The sequence below is a fragment of the Eutrigla gurnardus genome, assembly GCF_963514095.1.
Source record: "Eutrigla gurnardus genome assembly, chromosome: 20".
Classification (NCBI taxonomy): domain Eukaryota; kingdom Metazoa; phylum Chordata; class Actinopteri; order Perciformes; family Triglidae; genus Eutrigla; species Eutrigla gurnardus.
In genome coordinates this window covers 14,596,062-14,615,058 of record NC_139931.1, presented here as the reverse complement: position 1 = coordinate 14,615,058, position 18,997 = coordinate 14,596,062, and the positions used below count along the sequence as shown (strand labels likewise).

General features: G+C 43.4%; 4 protein-coding genes across 6 annotated transcripts in view; 3 read left to right on the top strand and 1 right to left on the bottom strand.

Annotated features, from left to right (window-relative positions):
* The first annotated feature begins 264 nt into the window (after positions 1-264).
* On the top strand, positions 265-7,534 carry smcr8a (Smith-Magenis syndrome chromosome region, candidate 8a). The gene is made up of 3 exons (XM_084037984.1): positions 265-1,457; positions 2,707-4,446; positions 5,170-7,534. The coding sequence occupies exons 1-3, from the start codon at positions 856-858 to the stop codon at positions 5,627-5,629; spliced, it is 2,802 nt and encodes a 933-aa protein (XP_083894110.1). The 5' UTR covers positions 265-855; the 3' UTR covers positions 5,630-7,534.
* Positions 7,535-8,885: 1,351 nt separating this feature from the next.
* bud31 (BUD31 homolog) overlaps positions 8,886-18,997 on the bottom strand; it is a 68,010-nt gene continuing 57,898 nt past the window's right edge. The window contains exons 2-5 of one of the 3 annotated variants that reach the window (XM_084037485.1): positions 10,684-10,782; positions 9,874-9,996; positions 9,610-9,776; positions 8,886-9,410 (exon numbers count right to left, since the gene is read on the bottom strand). In XM_084037485.1, coding sequence (XP_083893611.1) covers positions 9,360-9,410; positions 9,610-9,776; positions 9,874-9,996; positions 10,684-10,777 — 435 coding nt within the window. In that variant the 5' untranslated portion in view covers positions 10,778-10,782 and the 3' untranslated portion in view covers positions 8,886-9,359. Of the gene's footprint in view, positions 9,411-9,609; positions 9,777-9,873; positions 9,997-10,683; positions 10,868-18,997 lie in introns of those variants that run through there. The other 2 variants (XM_084037486.1, XM_084037484.1) reach the window with 2 other exon arrangements.
* Positions 11,307-13,794, top strand: pdap1b (pdgfa associated protein 1b). The gene is made up of 6 exons (XM_084037654.1): positions 11,307-11,432; positions 11,668-11,759; positions 12,079-12,183; positions 12,370-12,491; positions 12,900-13,051; positions 13,502-13,794. Exons 1-6 carry the CDS (start codon positions 11,420-11,422, stop codon positions 13,555-13,557), a joined length of 540 nt encoding a protein of 179 aa, XP_083893780.1. The 5' UTR covers positions 11,307-11,419; the 3' UTR covers positions 13,558-13,794.
* shmt1 (serine hydroxymethyltransferase 1 (soluble)) lies at positions 14,305-18,950 on the top strand. Its single transcript, XM_084037653.1, has 12 exons — positions 14,305-14,448; positions 14,995-15,137; positions 15,292-15,437; positions 15,556-15,671; positions 15,769-15,929; positions 16,265-16,346; positions 16,449-16,661; positions 16,792-16,905; positions 17,010-17,132; positions 17,513-17,629; positions 17,802-17,912; positions 18,294-18,950. Exons 2-12 carry the CDS (start codon positions 15,042-15,044, stop codon positions 18,464-18,466), a joined length of 1,452 nt encoding a protein of 483 aa, XP_083893779.1. The 5' UTR covers positions 14,305-14,448; positions 14,995-15,041; the 3' UTR covers positions 18,467-18,950.

Genomic DNA, 18,997 nt, shown 5'->3' with positions numbered 1-18,997 from the left:
AGGATGTATGAAAATGCTCAATTACAACTTGAAGAAACACACAATTAAACAGCTACCCAAATAAACAGTTTATGATCAATCTAATAATTATTATTAATCCTAGCTTTGGACGATGTTAAAGGATCGTGGATCTTTAATAATATCAAGTACTTGAAATCGTCATAGAAATAATGTTAAATCTCTGTTTTTAGGGTGGAATTTCTCCAGATGGCGCTGTGGGTACCCAGTGGTCACCTGACAAGTCTACAACCAGCTGTGTAAACATGGCGTCTGTCTACGGCTGTGGGAATGAATGCAGCGCTTCTGTGTTTTAACGGCGCTTCTGTCGCACCACCGTCCAGAACACAGTGACGCGCTGGAGGCGACGCACGGACAGCTGAAGGGGGAAAGGACGCCGGAGGGATGCCGCCGTACGTGTTGATCTTGGAGCACAGCATGGATGGTCCGATGCCTGTCCGGACCCTCTGAATGCCGCAAGATAATTGCTTTTGTTAACAGAAATACTGATTATGTTTCTGTCGAGGCGTCTGCTTTTATTTTTATCCGACCAATATCGAGGTTTTTCTTTTATGGACTCTTTTCTGCGGGGGCGCGTCTGAATTGTGGGCCCAGTCTGCTTTGCCCCCCTCCCCCCCTTTTAAATGATTTAATCTTCTGTGTGGACCGTCACCATCTCTGGGCCCCTCGAATCTCCAGCTCTTTCAACCTCACTAGAGGAAATGTGCAGCATAATGCTCAATCTGGCTGCAGGTTCTGTGGATGCCCCCCACTGCTGTGCTCCCACGGCTGGTTCATGACTGCTGATCCTGCTGCACTGTGTGTTGTGTTTCCCATGCCTTGCTCAACAACACCACTATGATAGGCTCACCTGACGTGGTGGCATTCACTAAAGAGGATGAGTATGGGCAGACAACTCCTGACCCCTGGGCCGTCCCAGAGGAGTTCTCTGTTCCCCTCCATCCGCTGGCTGACTCCAACCCCTGGGCCAAAACCTCCTTTGCCAAGTTCACCAAAGACTTCATCCTCATCTCTGAGTTCTCTGAGCAGGTGGGCCCTCAGCCTCTCCTCACCATCCCCGATGACCCCAAAGTCTGCGGCACCTTCGATCTCAACTACTTCTCCCTGCGCATCATGTCAGTGGACTACCAGGCCTCTTTTGTGGGGCATCCACCCGGCAGTGGCTACCCAAGGCTCAGTTTTGTGGAGGACTCGAGGGTGGTGCTGGGCGACTCAAAGGAGGGGGCGTTCGCCTATGTCCATCACCTGACGCTCTACGACCTGGAAGCGAGGGGCTTCGTGCGACCGTTCTGTATGGCGTACGTCTCGGCAGACGAGAGGAAAATCATGCTGCAGTTTCAGGAGCTGTCCCTCCGCTTCTCGCAGGCCTCTGAGTGTCTGAAGGCGGGGAACAGGAGGGCGTTTGCCAAGGAGCTCCAGAGGAAGCTCCGAGACCTGGAGTAAGAACTTTTTAACTGCTAAATTATATCTCAAATGTTGTGTTCAGTCATTTAGGTAAAGAGTGAAGAGAATTATCTTTGAAAACTGCTATTTGCATGGCTGGATTAATCAGTAAGGGGATCCTGGGACAAAAATGTATTACAAATTCCTTCCCTCTGTGTATTGTCCATGTACCTAGGTGCATCCACGTGGTCTTTAAGTAGAGTGCTCACAGTAAATGTACACGGCAGCTTGAGTATGTGACCGAGCAGGGCTCCTGTAGTGGATTAATACCACTAGATGTTTCTCTGTGTGTCGGTTAGCTTGTGGTAATTTGATTAAACACAGCTTTACATGCATCATGTGAGAACATTAAACTAGAGGGGAATTCCATCTGTATGGTTTTCTAATTATTGGAAAACTTACATAAGGCTATCCACAATTTCAATACTTTGGTCTAGAACAAATTATTAAACTATATTTTAACCCTCTCATAGGTTACTGTGGCAAATTAAAATGGTTGAGGTCAGAAAGATTGACTTCTGACTTTCCTAAAAAAAATTAAAAAAAATTGATTTTGACACAGGGCCTTCTACCAAACAGGGTTCCTAAATGTACAGATTATGTTGTAGTTTCAGGAGCTCTCCCTCCTCTTTATGATGACAAACTTAACGTGCTGATGATTAGCAGGTAAAATGTTTTCCATTATCGCCATCCTAGTGTGTTGGTGTGCTTATATTTGCAAATGAGTACAAAACTGATGAGGCTGGGGCTGATGGGTATGTAATTAGTCGTAAACCAAATATTAAAATTTTAATCTGATGATGGAGCTAAATATAAAGTCACCAAAGACATTGAACTTAATTTCACTCAGAACCGCAAATGTGATCTTAATGCTTTCACTAGATGAAATGTTTGATTAACACCAGAGTCATTAGGATCCATCCATCCCCTGAGGGTCATGGATATCTGTACCAAATCCACAGTAATCCATTTAATTGTTGCTCAGATATTTCTCTAAACGCCAGCGATATCAGCCTCCTGTTGATGCTAAAGGAAGAGTCAGTAGGATTTGTCCCCATAGGATATATTTCTGAAGTTGAGATTTTTCAGTCTGGACCTAAGTGGTCAACCAACACACCAACATTCCTGTTGCAAGCATGGCTAAATGTTTCTTATGCTGTGGTTTCTCAGTTACGCTGATGCTCCTGTTGAGGAAAATAGCCTTTTTTTCTATGTGAACCAGAAACCGTGTCCTCTTCTCCTCAGGTACACTCACTCTGTGCTGCAGAGGGAGGAGGGCCTGCAGAGGGAGGCGGGGCCTCACTGCATGTACTCTGCTCACGTTGTGGAGAAGGCCAACGAGCTTGCAAACGTGGAAAAGAGCATCTATGAGCACAGGGACCTGCTCAGACAGATCGTCTCCTACCATCACCGTCCGCGCCGAGATCCTCACGCTGTCACCTGCCAGAAGTGTATCACCGAGTGCTTGAGTGAGTGCGGGCAGCTGTTGGACAAATACGCGAAGCTTGCCAACCCGTTCAAATACACTGACAAACGGGAGAAGGGGGAGGAAGGGCAGGGTCAGGTAAACTGTGAAGGGGAGGAAGATGAGGGTGTTAAACGCAGGCCGTCCTACACACCACAGCTTATCAAAGCCAAGTCTGCCAAGTGTTTTGACAAGCGACTGAAGACCCTGCAGGAGCTGTGTGAAAATACCTTCTACGAGGCCACCGTGGAGCTCCTGAAGGACACGGAGAGGAGTTTCCGGGGAGACCTGTGTTACCTGCACACACACCGCCTGGACAGGGCACTGCGGAGGAAACAGGGAGTTACAAACTTCCTGTTTGAGGAGGACCTTGGTGATGATGAGGATGAAGGGGAAACGCTGAAACCATTCTGTGCTGTGAACCATACTGTAGATAACAATAAACACTTAAATCCGCCACCCATTGTTTTAGGACCAGAATCTCTAGAGCTAGATGCGCTGGATCCTCCAGACCCTATAGACCTAGCCTCTGAGACCGGCCACACTCAAGAGGGTGGGCTTGGACTTGTGGAGAGCCATCTGGAGTCCTCCTCCTCAGATCACACTCTGGAGACCCAGGAGAGCTCGGAGGGGACCAAAGGAAGCTTTAGCAGCGATAAGAGCGGGGTGGGTCTGGCAGAGAAGCAGCAGAATGGTATGAAGTCCGAAGCTCCTGATTGTGACTTGACCCCTGACCCTGACCATAACACTGACCTGGAGAGGGAGAGCAGCAGTGAAGAGATGGAGACCACTGCTGGGGAGGATGACGGGGATGGGACACCTGTGTCCCTACTGGAGGTGGTGTCGGAGCTGGAGGCCAGCGGGGAGGATGAGTGTGAGGGAGTTACCGACGGGGCTTGTGAGATGGACTCTGAGTTGTTGGTTCCTTTAGACACAGCATGCTGTATGGCCCAGGAGGGTTTCCTTTATGACGCTCCTGCCCCAGAGGTGGCGCCTCTTGGTGAAAGCTCCCACCAGCAACCCCGTCAAACACTGGTGGTCAACCAGGAGCCCCAGGCCCTGCTTCACCTCCAGGACGACTACGCGGTGGGTTCTCCTTCCTCAGAAAGCCCTGCAGCTGGGTTGGAGCTGCCTGTGGGGCTCCTTGGAGATGCAGTTTCCTGTACCTCAGTGGAGGATGGGTCTGACTGTACCATGAGTGCTTCTGCAGGGTCCGATCGGGCTGCCTCACCTCTTGTCTATGGCGGGGTGGTGACCCTGCGTCAGAGGAAGAAGGCCGGACAAGGAGCCTTGAAGTTTGTGCGACAGTACCCCTTTGCCATACAAGCGTTGTGGTGTCTGCTGAGCGGCAGAACCCTGGTGGTGCTCGGGGCCGATGAGGGAATAGTCCGCCGACTGGTTGCTGCTCTGGCCCTCTTTGTGCCTGGTCCAGGGAAGTGTGGGGAGAGGGTTCAAGCCTGGCTGTCCTGCCCCTTCACCCTTACAGACCTGCAAAGGTGGAAACTCGTTGGATTGCAAAGGTACTTCCAATTTGGATTTCTATTTAAAGCGTTTTCCTTTATACATATGATGATTCCCAATTTAAAAAACATTGAGCTCAATGCCACAGAACTGAGAGTGAAAGTGAAATTTGAAAATGTCAGTATATTCCTCGCTGTAGTTTCTATCAGAACTTCTACAGTCACTCATTTGCTCTGACTCAGTCCTCGATGACTCAAACAAGACTATTCAACTATTAAACCCGCAGCCTGTCCTTGACTTTCTTTTCCATTCATGCATCTTTCTTACGACAGAATGGGCTCCAAAGCATTACACTGTTACATTTAGAGAGGACAACAAAGCTTTATGGACTAATTTTTTGGTGAGACGGTTGGAGGGCTGAGAGAGTCAGGAGGAGGAGGTCTAGCAGGATTCAAAATGCAATGAGTCATGTGACCTGTGACCTGTCAAAGTGGATATTCCTTATCTTTACACTCCTACCTTATTAATGTAGTGTTTATGTACAGACACGTCTGGGTTATTGCAGGGTATTAGCTATTTAGTTGTTTTACAATTAAAACTACACTAATGGTCAAAGCCAAGCATTTCAGTTGAAACACCAAACCGTTGCTAATTATATCATAATTATTATCAATGGGTGACTTCAAATGATTAAGCCCAATGGTGCTGAGGATGTTAACCTACAATGAAACAATATTAGTTCCAGTACAGAATAATAACACCTGTATGTCTGTTCCCCACAGAGTAGCGTCCCCCGTGGGTTCCAGCATGCTTTACTCGCTGTCCCGCTACAGTCGCTACATCTCCATCCTGGATGCTGACCAGAAGACCTTGCGCTGTCCCCCGTATCGAGGCCAACTCCTTGCCAACATAGCCGACCACCGCACCTACATCCGCCGAGGCTCCACTTACTTCTTTCACTTACAGAGCACACTCTGTCAACTGGCGGCCAAGGCCTTCCTGTTTACCTTCACCCACCACCTCCACCTGCCGGTCAGCTCCACGGAGGGGCCCGAGGTCGTGGAGGGCCGACGCCTCTGCTTCCTGCAGGAGCAGCTGGGGCTGGGAGAGGAGGACAGCCGGATACTGCTCTACCTCAGCCAGCTCATCACTCAGCAGTACCTACAGCCCGCCACCGGGAGCAGTGCAGTGGCACCTTGTTTTAGTTTTAACTACACCACCAGCGTTTTATACAAAATCTGATATTTTATGTGTCTTTCCTCTGCGTACAGGCAAAAGGACAGTGAGCGGTTCACTTTGCCTGAATTTGGACCAGAGCAGGTTGACACTCACAAACGCACACAACAGATCAGACCAAGGTCGGTTCTGCTTATTATCCTTTGAGTCATTTGTGTGTGTTTCTTGCGTTTGCTTGTTTAAGGTCAGTCTACACACACATACACACACACACACACACACACACACACACACACACACACACACACACACACACACACACACCCTCAATCCAACATGGCTGTCTGTGTGCTGTAAGTGCTGGTCTGACCCTCAGCCAGCTCACTAACAGGATAAATCATAACTCTTGTGTTAACACCTACCAATCACTGAGCAGTTTGTCAGCAATGATATCATCTCAGCTACATATATATGCTGACATGTTCTGCCTGTGGAGTACAGACATCTCTTTGAATCTGTCTGTGAAACCTTATTAGCACCATGCAGGCTCGTTACAACTGGTTTTGTAAGAAGCCTCTCTCTTTGAAAAAGAAAGCTTCCAAATATATTTCTTTTGTGAATCGATTTGACCACACATTCCTGCAGTGATCTCGGTTTTAATTCCATATAGAGACACGATGTTGGATTCAGTAGATTTGACTCGTGGGAGCTTGGAGGAAACGTCCCCAGCGTTCACATTGCGATGCATGAGGAAGCATATTTGCTGTGTGAGATATAGATCGGCCCCGTGTGATATTTGCATGCCCAGAAATAACGTCATTGATGATAGATACTCACCCATGTCGATCCAGCGACAGCCAAAACCTGTCACTATAAAGTGCTGGCGAGCATTTTCGTGGATATTCCTCTCACGGTCACGAATTTTAAAGCTACTTAACCTAAATGTATTGAATTTCACTGTTGTCTTAAAGTTGTGTGAGGGTGTTGTGGTGTCAGCATGAGACTGTCTTGTGCCGGGGTGAATCACCGTAGTGATAATATTTCTGTTTTGTTGTATTTGGATGATCCGACTTGGAGAAGTTGCTGAAGCGTTTTAGGAAGATGTCGCTGAGACGGTGATGCTGTGTTTGTAAAGATTTTATTACAGGAGGAAAATGAATTCCTGTGCCATGAAAAGCAGAACTCTAAGCCTGAGACTTGAATTAGGACAGTTCCTATTATTTATTTTATTTTCAACAACCCTTGCTGGATGTGTGATTTGAACAAAACTCAACACTTTTGTATTTTTTGCTTAATTTGGATGAACCTGAATTTCTCTTTGGAGGATGCTGGAGAATTTCACATTTCACAATTAAGGTCTCTGTCACATCGGGCAGTTAAACGACACCGAACAAGCATCTCTGATGGTGATTTACATTTTACTGTTCCTAATTCTGTGGTATCAGTGATGGAGCTGTAAACCTGTATCTAGAATGGTAACTGTACTTGTGCATGGTCAGTTTTAATGTGAAAGGTCAAACAACGTAGGACCATGGCTACTGTACTTCCTGCTATAAACAGGACAGTTTTTTTTATGGCAAATGCTTTTAACTAACAACCTCACATTTGAATTCCAACTAATGTATAATTTCAGTTTTGTGCTAAATATCTATTTTTTTGATAAATGGTTTCTTTTTATTTTTAACTGCTGGAATAACATCTTACAGCGACTTTCTTTTGTTTAAGGTTGTGTCCCTCTAATGCAAAAAGGTGAATGTAATCTGAATAAGCCATACCACAGTGTGCTTAACATGTCGTCACTCAGTGTCCTTATGTTGCCATATCATGTCCACCTTTTTGTATCACATGATGGGGTGTCGTGCTCACTTCGGCCCTGTGCCAGTCATCTTATTAAAGCACGTTGTGAATGTCTTGACGCTTTTATGTAAATGTTGATAATATTCATTTAATCCATTAAATTATTTGACTCCATTTTGTTTTTTTTTGCATGGATGCCGGGTAACGCAGGAGTTAGGCGATCACGGTAGATCTCACTGTGGGATGCTGGAAGGAAAGACCAATGCATCCTACAAATCATTAAACGGCAAAACACTCCAACAGACTTGTCTGTGTGACTTGCTTTAGCGATGACGGATGTGTGAGCATTTGAGGTGTTGTGAATAATAAGTGCTCATCTGTGAGAACAACTAATTGCCCTGCTGGAGCAGCAGAAGGCAAGGTGGTGGACTGAATGAGAAATTAGTAAATGAATGGGCGAACACAGCAACAATATTTAAATAGTTCTGCAGTGGGCTCCAGGGTGTGCAACTCTTAATGCAAACGTGGGCTTTTCCTCCAATTTAGGCTTTAAAGTTCATATTGATAATTTTATTTAAAAGAATAATAAATAAAATCCACAGAGCTTTTAGAAAGGTGCAGAATCAAAGTATCACTTCTTGTGAAAAACATTTTTTGATTGTGAATTAATAATTTAAAAAAAAATGTTGACGGGTCCAAAATAGTTTTGTTTACCTCTGTGTAGATGTGTGACGTGTGGGTGCAGCTTCTAGCAAGGCTTGTGAGCCAATAGAATAACGACGTTGGTATCACATGGTATCTCTGTGTAGTCAAGGGTCAAGAGTCTTTGGGGTTGCCAGTTAGTGTGGGAAAAACGGAACATTTTAATTCTGAAACACCACCTCACAAAGTAACCCAAGTGTATAGTTACATGTTACGAAATTAATTTGGTATTAGTAGTATATTGGCTGTTTTTAAGCCATTATAAATCACTTACTAATGCCTTATTCTGCAACTACTAGGCCATTAACTACTGTGAGAGTTTCCCATCTATAATTTCCTAATCACTGCTTGTTGATAGTGGGTTAGGGAGTTGTTGTAAACCACTTAATAAGAATAAGCTAATAAGAAACTAGTTCATGGTTCATGTGTTCCCTAATCTAAAGTGTTACCATGAATTCATACCACAAAAGATTCATCACTTGACATGACCGAGTCTGTCTGAGTGTCACTCCACTCGACCATGAAAATGCAGGTTGTGCAACGAACTGGCAACCCATTGAGGGTGCATGTGCTTTGAGCAACAGCTGTGTTGTGACGTCACTGTAATGGAATCTAGTGGCTGGATGTTATTAATGTGGTCATTAGCACCTTTAATGATTAAACTGAAATGTGATTGTACTATAGATGTGCCTCAAATGAGACAACAAAATACCACCATTACATCCTTATATAAAAATACATTAAATTCATGAGATGAAGAATGATATAAATAATCTAAATTGGATCTCACACTTTACCAGCATCATGAAATACAAACAGTAAGTAAAGGTAAATGTTTTATTTAAAATTACACTACAAGAACAATGATGAAGAAAAAGTGTTAAGGTTTAAAACAATGACATTTCAAAACAAAACCCCTCTTTAAGTTAAATGAAACATTAGAATTTAAAACGACCTTCACAGTGGGTATGACTAGCTGGAATGACAGGTCTGATCCAGGAACAGCTATGTTCAACTTCTTACTTTGAGTTGAGACATTTAATTAGATATAAAAAAAAAAATCCACAGAAAAACAAATTTAAGTAATACACTATGGCCCCTCTCGGTGTTTTCTGCCCCGTGTCCAAAATACCAAATTACCCTATTGGGGCAACTAAGGACGATGGCGAAGGCATCAGAGATTTGCTTCCGACTGAAATAAAGACACTGTTGCTTTGGGGTTTTGAGAGTGCACAGATGGAGGCTGGGTATGCCCTGATGACCAATGGAAAACAGACCGGATGTCCAAAACCTGCACTTAGCCAGAACATCCTCTGCATCCACAGTGGGTGCATTCAATGATCCTTCCCTGCAGAGAAGAAGAAGAAAATAATGTCACCATTTAGGAAGTTTGTAATGTCTGCACTGTAGAACAGTAGTCAGCAGGAATAATGTAAAGCCGAGGGGGAAAGTTCCCTAACACATTTAATACAAACTCTCACTTGGTTGTTTTTCAAAACGATTAAAATGGACTTTAGCGAGAATCACTAAAGTTTCGTCGGACTTACGACTTCCAGCTTGCTCTTGGGGACTCTGCAGATGCAGTTGGTTCCAAAGTTGGTGTCTCGGGTTTGGATGCAACGCAGGCAGCACAGGTTCTCGTAGCCCTGCTTCTTCCACTTAGCAATCAGGTTCTTGTCTGCGTAGCCTTCCTTTATACAGTAGTCATACAGCTCTGTCAGGAGATACACAGAAAGACATTGTTTGGTATCTTTGCAATTGTTACTTTTATATGGGGAACGTGGAGAAAAAGATGGAGGGGAACTGTCTACCTCTGCTGATGGCTTTCCTTTTGTAGAAGAGGTCGTAGATGTATCGACTCCGCTGATGATGCAGCCTGAAAATTGGCCAAAGGGACTCCACCTTTCGCTTTCCCTCGTGAGGCTCGGTTTCAGCTGGGACACAGAGGACAATCAACATAGTCAGCTTTGGTAAGCAGAATTAAAATCAATGGTGCACTTTTTTATTAAAACAGCTCTCTAAGCTAGGTGTGAAGTAGCAATACACGACAGGATGCATAGTATATTATATAAAATAATACTATAACAGCCTCCACTCCAATGGGAATACTTTCCCAAATGTTTTGGATGGGGTTGAGTTCACCACTCTGTGCAGGCCTTCCACACTAAACTGGGAATTTCCCCCAGCCTTCCCCAAACTAGTGCCATAAAACTGGAAACAAAACATCAACATTTCCCATAATTGGTGGTAGACCCCAAATTAGCCATGTGAACACTGAATGGTCATACAGTTTTTAACCTTTATACAGACAGAAAAACTCAAGTTAAACTGCGGAAATATTAAACGGTCGCATCTTTGTGAACACGACAACCGCTTCACCAGTAGCTCGTCGTTTGATTGGTTGATTACTACAGGTTTCTAACTTTAAACTAACTCTGAACAACACCAGGCCAATGATTAAACGGTTGTATAGTAAATCTAAACGGGGATGTATCACAAATGAACGACAATGCTCAGTGAATGCTAGGGCTATTTCACCAGCACACATCGCGCGCTGTGGTTGGAGCCCGACGGCCGAGCGTCGTGAGCAGCGTCGGGATGATCATCTTCCAACGGCTTACCTTCTCTCATTTTCTGATCCAGCTCGTCCAAAGTGGGCTCAATGAGCTCCCAGCCGTCCGGGGGCGGCTTCCGGCTCCTCTTCACTTTAGGCATGTTTTCTGTTTCAAAAAGATATAGAACAGAAGCTCTCCGTGTTTTCGTTTTTGATTGTTGCGAGAACCCGTCTCGCGCGCTACAATATGACGTCGGCTAGCTAGGGTCCATTTCACTTTCTCGTCTCTCGAATGACGTCACCACACTAAATAAACCGACTCCATTTATCTGGCTTTAGTAACTTCTTCAACCATCTCTCAGACTAACACACATTTAGGCTAATCTTAAGGTTTATTTAGGTCCGTTTACATGTGTTTGCGGAGATTACAGCAAACGATATGTCTTTCTGTCGTTCCTGGCATGTTGCATCACTTTAAGCACACTAGACAATCGCCTGAAGACAAACAACATAATTTAGGTTTTCTGTATTTCGTTATTCATGTAATTTAGTCAAATTGCTGAGATTATATAGAAATAGGTAAATTATTTAGCTTATAAAAGCAAATACGTTTATTAAATGTTTGAAAAACACCCTCTATTGAAGATTTATTAAAAGGCAAATCCTTGGACTACTCAGAGTATTTCGATACCTCCTTACTGTGAGTTTAACCAGCTGTCAGTTCGTACTGTTGTTTTGACACTCATGTTGTCTGTCGGTGTTGAGTTGTTAGTCTGTTTTAAATAAAGGACACGTCTTTCAAAATGCCCAAAGGAGGTAAGAATTACCGTAAACCCCGCTTCATGGGCTTGCAGTTTATTTTGTTTTTTTTGTTAACCTGCTGTCAGCCCCCCAACGACAGGCGACGTGCTTCTCTCAACTATCTGCGCTTTTGCTTTCAAACATTAAACACATTAAAACATTTATGAACACCTAACCGGTCAACGTTATTCACTCCTAATGTGTATGCACGTCTGTGTCTGGTGTCCATTCTCGTCATGTTTATTTGTAGGCAGGAAAGGTAGTAACAAGGGTCGCATGCGGACGTACACCAGCCCCGAGGAGATAGACGCCCAGATGAAGGCAGAGAAGGAGAGGAAACAGGTTGGTTCATCCAAACACTGTTCATGTCCCACGCAGAGACGAGAGTGTGTGCAGCTTGTCACTCAAGTATTGGTCAAGCTCCAAAAAAGGCTGGATCCTACACTTCCCAAAATGCAACTCGATAACATTGCAAAGAGTAAACTGATCTTGATGGCTAACATTGCTGGAGTGCCCACACGCCAGCCAGAAGAGAAGAAATGAAAGCAGCTTATGTGGTGGGAGTGGAGTAAAAACCTGCATACATAGGTGGTTTATGTATTCCCTGTTGTAACCACATGTGGTTGAGCTTCTGTCTGGTTTCCTTGTTTATGTATTCTAGCAAGAGCAGGAAGCAGAAGAGGCTGGGGGTGCCGCTCAGAATGACCCGGCAGAGGAGAAACTACAGGCATCAGGATCGGAAGACAGCGATGATGAAAACTCAGATGTACCGCCACACTGTTTCTGTCATTCCCATGCTCTGTAACCAAACACATTAATAAAGTATAATAATTTGTTATTAGTAATTTACGTGCACCTGTGTTGCACCCTTTTTTTTATTTTTATATATATAAAATATATATTCGCTATGCATTCACTTCATACTAAATGAGATGTTGTGGTGTGTTTGCAGAGGAGGAGAGCGGGTGTTGAGGGCTTGATAGAAATCGAGAACCCCAACAGAGTGGCTCAGAAGTCCAAGAAGGTGACACAGATCGAACTGGACGAGCCCAAGCAGTTATCACGGAGAGAGAGGTGCGTGTGCTCGGTGTCGCATCGTATCTGTGCTTAATGGAAACTTTTTAGCATGTATTATAAAACATAACAATAGAGGTTGCATGCAATGACATTTGAGTCAGTGTGGAGCAGAATGAAAGACTGATACCCAGCTCTATTGTACTAGTGCTAGAAATGTCTAAATGTTATGTGTTTTAAAAGGCTATTATGAGAATATTTTGATATTGATGTTGATGCTACACAACAGAATGATGGCACAGTGTTGTACCTTACAGAAAGCCCTGCATCTAACAGTCAGGATATTAACACTAAACGGACGACGGGTTGGTTTTGTTTTTGTTTTATGTCTATAAATTCTCAGTTCACCGTCATGTTTGATAATGACTCTCCTCATGTCACTTTCCGCATCTCGATACTCTGACACAGAGAGGAGATTGAGAAGCAGAAAGCGAAGGAGCGCTACATGAAAATGCACTTGGCGGGGAAGACGGATCAGGCTAAAGCTGACCTTGCTCGCCTCGCCATTATCAAGAAACAGAGAGAAGACGCGGCAAGAAAGAAAGAACAAGAGAAGAAAGGTGAGCAAAACATTGAATACGGTAATTAGGATAAATATTGAGTGCCCTAAGTCAAGAAAACACTACACATTGCCTAATATGGAAGGTTATCTTGTGGTGGGTGATGTGGGGGTTCAGTTACCCAAACAGAATAATCAGATTAACATTATCAACATTAAGATATGAACCTTTACATATCCACAATTATTATGTTGTTATTATTATGCTTTTGTCTACCTCAATCAGAAATGAAAAGCCCCAGTGGTTAAAAAATGACTAAAGATTTCATGTGTGTGAGAATGGAAAACCTAACCATAGCAACAGTAACTAAGGGAGGTGAGGCTTGTTGGACAGTGAGGAGAGTGGAATATGGTTTGCATTTTACATGGAGAGCTCAAATAGCAGCCACAGTACCACACTGCCCCTGTGTGCATGTCAAGTCTGATTGTGTCTTTTATTTTCTGCTTGCAGCAAAAGACGCAGCGGCAGCAGCAGCGAGAGGAATCAACTCCCGCTCAATGAAATGATGCAGTATTTATCGGAGGCGTTTTTACATATTCATGGACTGGTGCAATATATATATATATATATATATATATATGATTATTTTTAAAGGAAGAGCTATGATGAAAATGGTTTGCGGAGCCACCAGTGGAGAGGGGTTGTGAATATTTGTCATGGAATGATGGCCTTGTTGATCCCTCCAGCAAGTAAAGCTATAATTGAGAATACATCAGTCTTCACCTACACTGGGAATGAACCACATCTAACTTGTCATTGTACCATTCTGATGTTGCTAACTGGGCTTTACCACTATGTTTTTTTGGGGGGGTTCTTGCATTGTATATAACTGACTCATGAAAATATTTCAGATTAATATGATGGAACCAGTAAAATGTGTAAATTTCTTTATTTGCTTTATTCCACTGTGCCTGAGCCTCAGGTGCAAAAGTCCACATAGCAGCCACTGATATGAAAAAAGAGATGAGTCAATAGAGCAGATGTTTGATTTGGAGGAGAAGAAGTAGATAACAATGAGTGATGACGCAAGATGTGTCACATTGGTTCAGTTATGAAATCCAAGAATGCCAGTGAGTTTTACAAAAATGACAAATAAAAATCTAAATACTGGAAGACAAATTGTGTAACCCCTCAGACGGGGACCTGATCAGGGATTTCAGTGCAAATGATAAACCAACGTTTTAAAACTCAAGTTAAGCTGTGATCTCAGTGTGGACACAGGATGGCGACAGTGCGCCTAATATGCTGGACAAAAATCAAAAAGAAGAAGAACATGGAGCGAAATCAGCGGATTGGTCCAAAGTTTGGCGGACTTTAGCCTCATGGACGGAGAGGAGTGTTTTGTTTGAACTCTGTCAGATTTCATTCCAATATCAAAGGAAGTCTCCGCTCAACTGGTAAGTTTACTAACCAGTTAGTTTGTGTTGGAATTGTAAGAAGCACTAACTGGCCATTTAAATGTCTTTTTTTTGGCACAATTATATTTTTAAATGTGTTTTCTCCGTGGCGGCGTTGTAACGTTAACAGGCGAGATGAACCGTTAGTCGTTTTAACAGTTTATTATAATGTTAAGTTTCCAGAGCAGTTAATTACATGAACGAGTTAATTACGTCAACGCTAGCTGTTGAGCAACATTTGACAAATGCCCACCTGACCTGCTGCTGACATGTCGTCCAGTGGACTGGAAAACAAGCCTCAGATGAAGACACTGTAAACCTGAATCTGAGTTAGCTAGTAACCATATTTTGGCAGCCGGTCCTGTCTGGTGTCTCATATCAGTGTAGTTCAAAGTGTAACTGTTGCGTGTGTCTCCTTTGTCTGGGACTTGGGACTGTACAAATACATGACCTGAGCTGATATGTGACCCCTTGCACACCGTCATTAGACAAACCTACCTTTCCAAATATAGAAGATCTGGTCTGACTGGGACGGTCCCTCTCTAGTCCCTCTCTAGATCCCCCCTTGGTGTGACCAGAGAACCGGAGAGACCATGTCTTTAACAAATGGACACGATGTTGTGAGCAAAGAAACGTGGGATTCACACAACAAGATGATGCTGGAGCCTCTGTCCGTCAACGACTCCGAGGTTTGCGTTGATTCACGACAGTTATTTAGATTACTATGGGGTTGCTGTGTTTTTTTTCCCCAGACCAACAACTCGACTAACAATTATTTTCATTATCCATACTTCAGTTTTTATGCATTATGGTCCCCTGAGCAATATCATCTTTGTGTTTCAGGTGTTCTCCATCATCAAAAAGGAGAAACACAGGCAGACGTACGGCCTGGAGCTTATAGCGTCGGAGAACTTTGCCAGCAGAGCCGTTCTAGAGGCTCTGGGCTCCTGCATGAACAACAAATACTCTGAGGGATATCCCGGTCAGAGGTACAAGAATTAATAATAACTCTTTGAATCCATCCTGTAAGTGGGGTGTTCTGCTTTCCCTACCGATTTAATGACATGTAATTATTGCATTAATAATCCGTGTTATCCATGTGTTCAGGTACTATGGTGGCACGGAGCATGTTGACGAGCTGGAGAGACTCTGTCAGAAAAGGGCCCTGGAGACCTTTGGTCTGGACTCAGAGAAATGGGGTGTCAACGTGCAGCCATACTCAGGTGTCCGATAGTGATTTAACATAACGTTGTTAATGTTCGGTGTAGAGTCTTCATATGATCAGTATTTAGACATCTTCTGTCTCTGCTTCCCTGTCAGGTTCACCTGCCAACTTTGCCGTGTACACAGCCGTTGTGGAGCCCCATGGCAGGATCATGGGGCTGGACCTTCCTGATGGCGGTCACCTGACACATGGCTTCATGACTGAGAAGAAGAAAATCTCAGCAACGTCCATCTTCTTTGAGTCCATGCCGTATAAGGTACAAAACAGTCACATGTATTTGTCAACACACAGAAAATCTAAAGGAACAAATGTCTTACTTATATGAACAATAACTACCATTCCTTCATTGTAGTTTAAAAACTGATTCACTGAATCGATTTTTAAGTTTTGAGTAGTTAAGGTTCTGGAATCCTGGACCAAGTTTAACAGGATTAGTCCTCATCAGTGCAAGTATGTGCACATGGCGTTGGCCTGCAGCTCCTTGTTAGAGCTGGAACTGATAACCAAAGGCTCATGATTTCACACAATAGGGGAATAAAAAATGAGAAGTGTGGAAACCCAACCATTTTTAACATGGTCTCCTGTTTTTAGGTGAATCCAGAGACCGGCTACATTGACTATGACAGACTGCAAGAAAACGCTCGGCTGTTCCACCCCAGACTCATCATTGCAGGTACCTCTACTACTTACTTTCACACATTAAAACAAATCAACTAAATGGGGAGGGGTTTATCTTCAAACGCATCACATTCACCTGTGTCTTTTTCTTCTCAAGGAACAAGCTGCTATTCCCGTAACCTTGACTATGGCCGCCTGAAGCAGATCGCTAATGAGAACGGTGCATATTTGATGGGAGACATGGCTCACATCAGTGGATTGGTGGCTGCTGGAGTGGTGCCCTCACCCTTTGGGTACTGTGACATAGTTTCCACGACGACACACAAGACGCTGCGTGGCTGCCGTGCTGGCCTCATTTTCTACAGGAAAGGTAGAAGTGAAATAAAAAAAAAACACTTGCCTTGTTTGTTCTGTCATCAGTACCTTTTTTTTCTATAATTGTGGTCTGTGATTTCTCTATCTTTTCATTTTACTTCCCTCCTTCTCTTCCCCTCCTCCAGGCGTGCGGAGCGTAGACGCCAAGGGGAAGGAGACTCTGTACAACTTGGAGTCTTTGATCAATCAGGCTGTGTTTCCAGGACTGCAAGGAGGACCACATAACCACGCGATTGCAGGTGCACCTCATCATTTTCTCCCTTTGATTTTGTCCTCTCCGTTTCATTTCAACCCTCATTCAATCACGTCAGCGTCTCATTTAGGTGATGTTTTTCACTGGCAGGTGTTGCTGTAGCTCTCAAACAAGCCATGACGCCAGAGTTCAAGTCCTACCAGATGCAGGTTCTTACAAACTGCAAATCTCTATCCAGTGCCCTCATGGATCATGGCTACAAGATTGTCACTGGTAGGTGTCCTACTACATACACAGAGACATATCTACAACATCGGCATTGTACGAAGCAAATTGCATTTACTCCAAAAAATGATGACAAAGCTGATGAAAATATTCTTCCTTAATTTAAAAGGGACACGTAGTGCTAATTTTCAGGTTCATGCCAACCTCATATTAACGTAAACATCTGAATATCTATATTGAATCTTTCCTTTTATATTGTTTAATTTGATAACTGTCAAAATACCATTTACACTCTAAAACAAAGGTTGATGACATACCATGCTTGATGCCCGTCTATTCTTTTACTGATGGTGAATGAAAATGGGCTTTAATAGCAGATTTCTGATAGTCTTATGTGGTTCTACTGTTGTCTTTCTCCACCTGTGTAGGTGGCTCCGACAACCATCTGATCCTGCTGGACCTGCGCAGTAAAGGAACTGATGGAGGACGAGCTGAGAAGGTTTTGGAAGCCTGTGCCATTGCTTGTAATAAGAACACCTGTCCAGGTACAGTGTGTGCACTAAAATTATATTTAATATTCAGCTTTGTCTGCCCCTACTGTAAGTAATCTTGAGGAAATCTAGTCTCTCCATTGTCTCTGTGAATACAGCTTTAGTTGCATCATTAATGAGTCATGAGTGTCACTCTTAATGTTTACACATACATGTGTTGTTATAGGGGATAAGAGTGCTCTGCGACCAAGTGGTCTAAGGTTTGGCTCTCCAGCTCTGACCTCAAGAGGGTTGATGAAAGATGACTTCAAAAAGGTGGCTGAGTTCATTCATAGAGGTAAGCTTTATTTTTTATTAAAAAAAATAAATAAATAAAAGAAGCTAAAATTGCCAAGACAACCTCTAAGAAATGTGTTTGAGCTGATGAGGTGCCAAGGTATTAGGTTATTGCAGCTTTTAAAGGAGTAATATGCAACATTCAGAGCATTAATATAGTAGTAAACAACTATTTGCTGTAAAGATGGATAATATAGATAGATAAAGATATAGTGGAGTAATGTCTACCTGAGCAAAGATTAAAGTTGGACTCCCTCTGTGTGTTGTTATCCAAGCTTCTGCTTGCATCGTTCACCAAAACAAAACATGGTTTCACAGAAATTAAAGTGCAATCTGAAAGCTGTCCCTGCTCTCCTTCCTCCTGCTCTCCTTCCTCCTGCAGGTATTGAACTGACCTTGGAGGTGCAGAGAAGTCTGGAACCCAAGGCCACTCTGAAGGAGTTTATCCAGGCGCTGGCCCAGGGAGAGAAGTTCCAGCAGCGGGTATCAGAAATCAGGGCAGAGGTGGAGGGTTTCGCTGGTCAGTTCCCCATGCCGGGCCTGCCTGAGCTGTAGAGCTGCACTTCAAACTGCTGGACTTGTGATAATAACAAAAATAATGCCAAGCTTTTGGGGTTTGTTTTGTGTGTGTATTTGTTTTGGGTGTATAGCTGTTAAATCTGTCACAGCTCAAATCAAGATACTTACTCATTACTTCAGTTTCAGCTTGGAACAGATTTTTCGACATTTTTCAAGATTTGCAGACGTAATGGTCCTCAAATGTTGCAGTGTTGCTGCAGTTCCTTAGTTGTTGTAGATGTAGCTTTGGTCTTGGGTGTTACAGTCACATTTAAGCTTTAATCTTTTCAAAGATTTTGATTGTATTAAATTTACAATCCCAAAGTTTTCATACACTACTGCAGATTAAAACACAAAGTGTGACTTACTGTGACTTACTACTACTTTCTATGTCAGTATACTGTATACAATAAAATGAAAACAATGTGGTAAATGTGAAAAGATAATTGTTGCACTTAATTAAAGAATCCATAATGACAACTATTGTGTATGATCCATCAATTTAACTGCAAACTGGTGGAGATTCCT

What these genes read in the sequence shown, in the direction of transcription:
- pdap1b (XM_084037654.1), top strand. An exon ending in CAGAGAAGGAGAGGAAACAG is followed by an intron (nt 11,760 to 12,078) that starts GTTGGTTCATCC and finishes TATGTATTCTAG; the next exon opens with CAAGAGCAGGAAGCAGAAGA. An exon ending in GCGATGATGAAAACTCAGAT is followed by an intron (nt 12,184 to 12,369) that starts GTACCGCCACAC and finishes GTGTGTTTGCAG; the next exon opens with AGGAGGAGAGCGGGTGTTGA.
- smcr8a (XM_084037984.1), top strand. Translation starts at nt 856, where the DNA reads ATGATAGGCTCACCTGACGTGGTGGCATTCACTAAAGAGGATGAGTAT. An exon ending in AGGAAGCTCCGAGACCTGGA is followed by an intron (nt 1,458 to 2,706) that starts GTAAGAACTTTT and finishes TCTTCTCCTCAG; the next exon opens with GTACACTCACTCTGTGCTGC. An exon ending in AAACTCGTTGGATTGCAAAG is followed by an intron (nt 4,447 to 5,169) that starts GTACTTCCAATT and finishes TGTTCCCCACAG; the next exon opens with AGTAGCGTCCCCCGTGGGTT.
- shmt1 (XM_084037653.1), top strand. Translation starts at nt 15,042, where the DNA reads ATGTCTTTAACAAATGGACACGATGTTGTGAGCAAAGAAACGTGGGAT. An exon ending in TGTCCGTCAACGACTCCGAG is followed by an intron (nt 15,138 to 15,291) that starts GTTTGCGTTGAT and finishes TTTGTGTTTCAG; the next exon opens with GTGTTCTCCATCATCAAAAA. An exon ending in GAGGGATATCCCGGTCAGAG is followed by an intron (nt 15,438 to 15,555) that starts GTACAAGAATTA and finishes CCATGTGTTCAG; the next exon opens with GTACTATGGTGGCACGGAGC.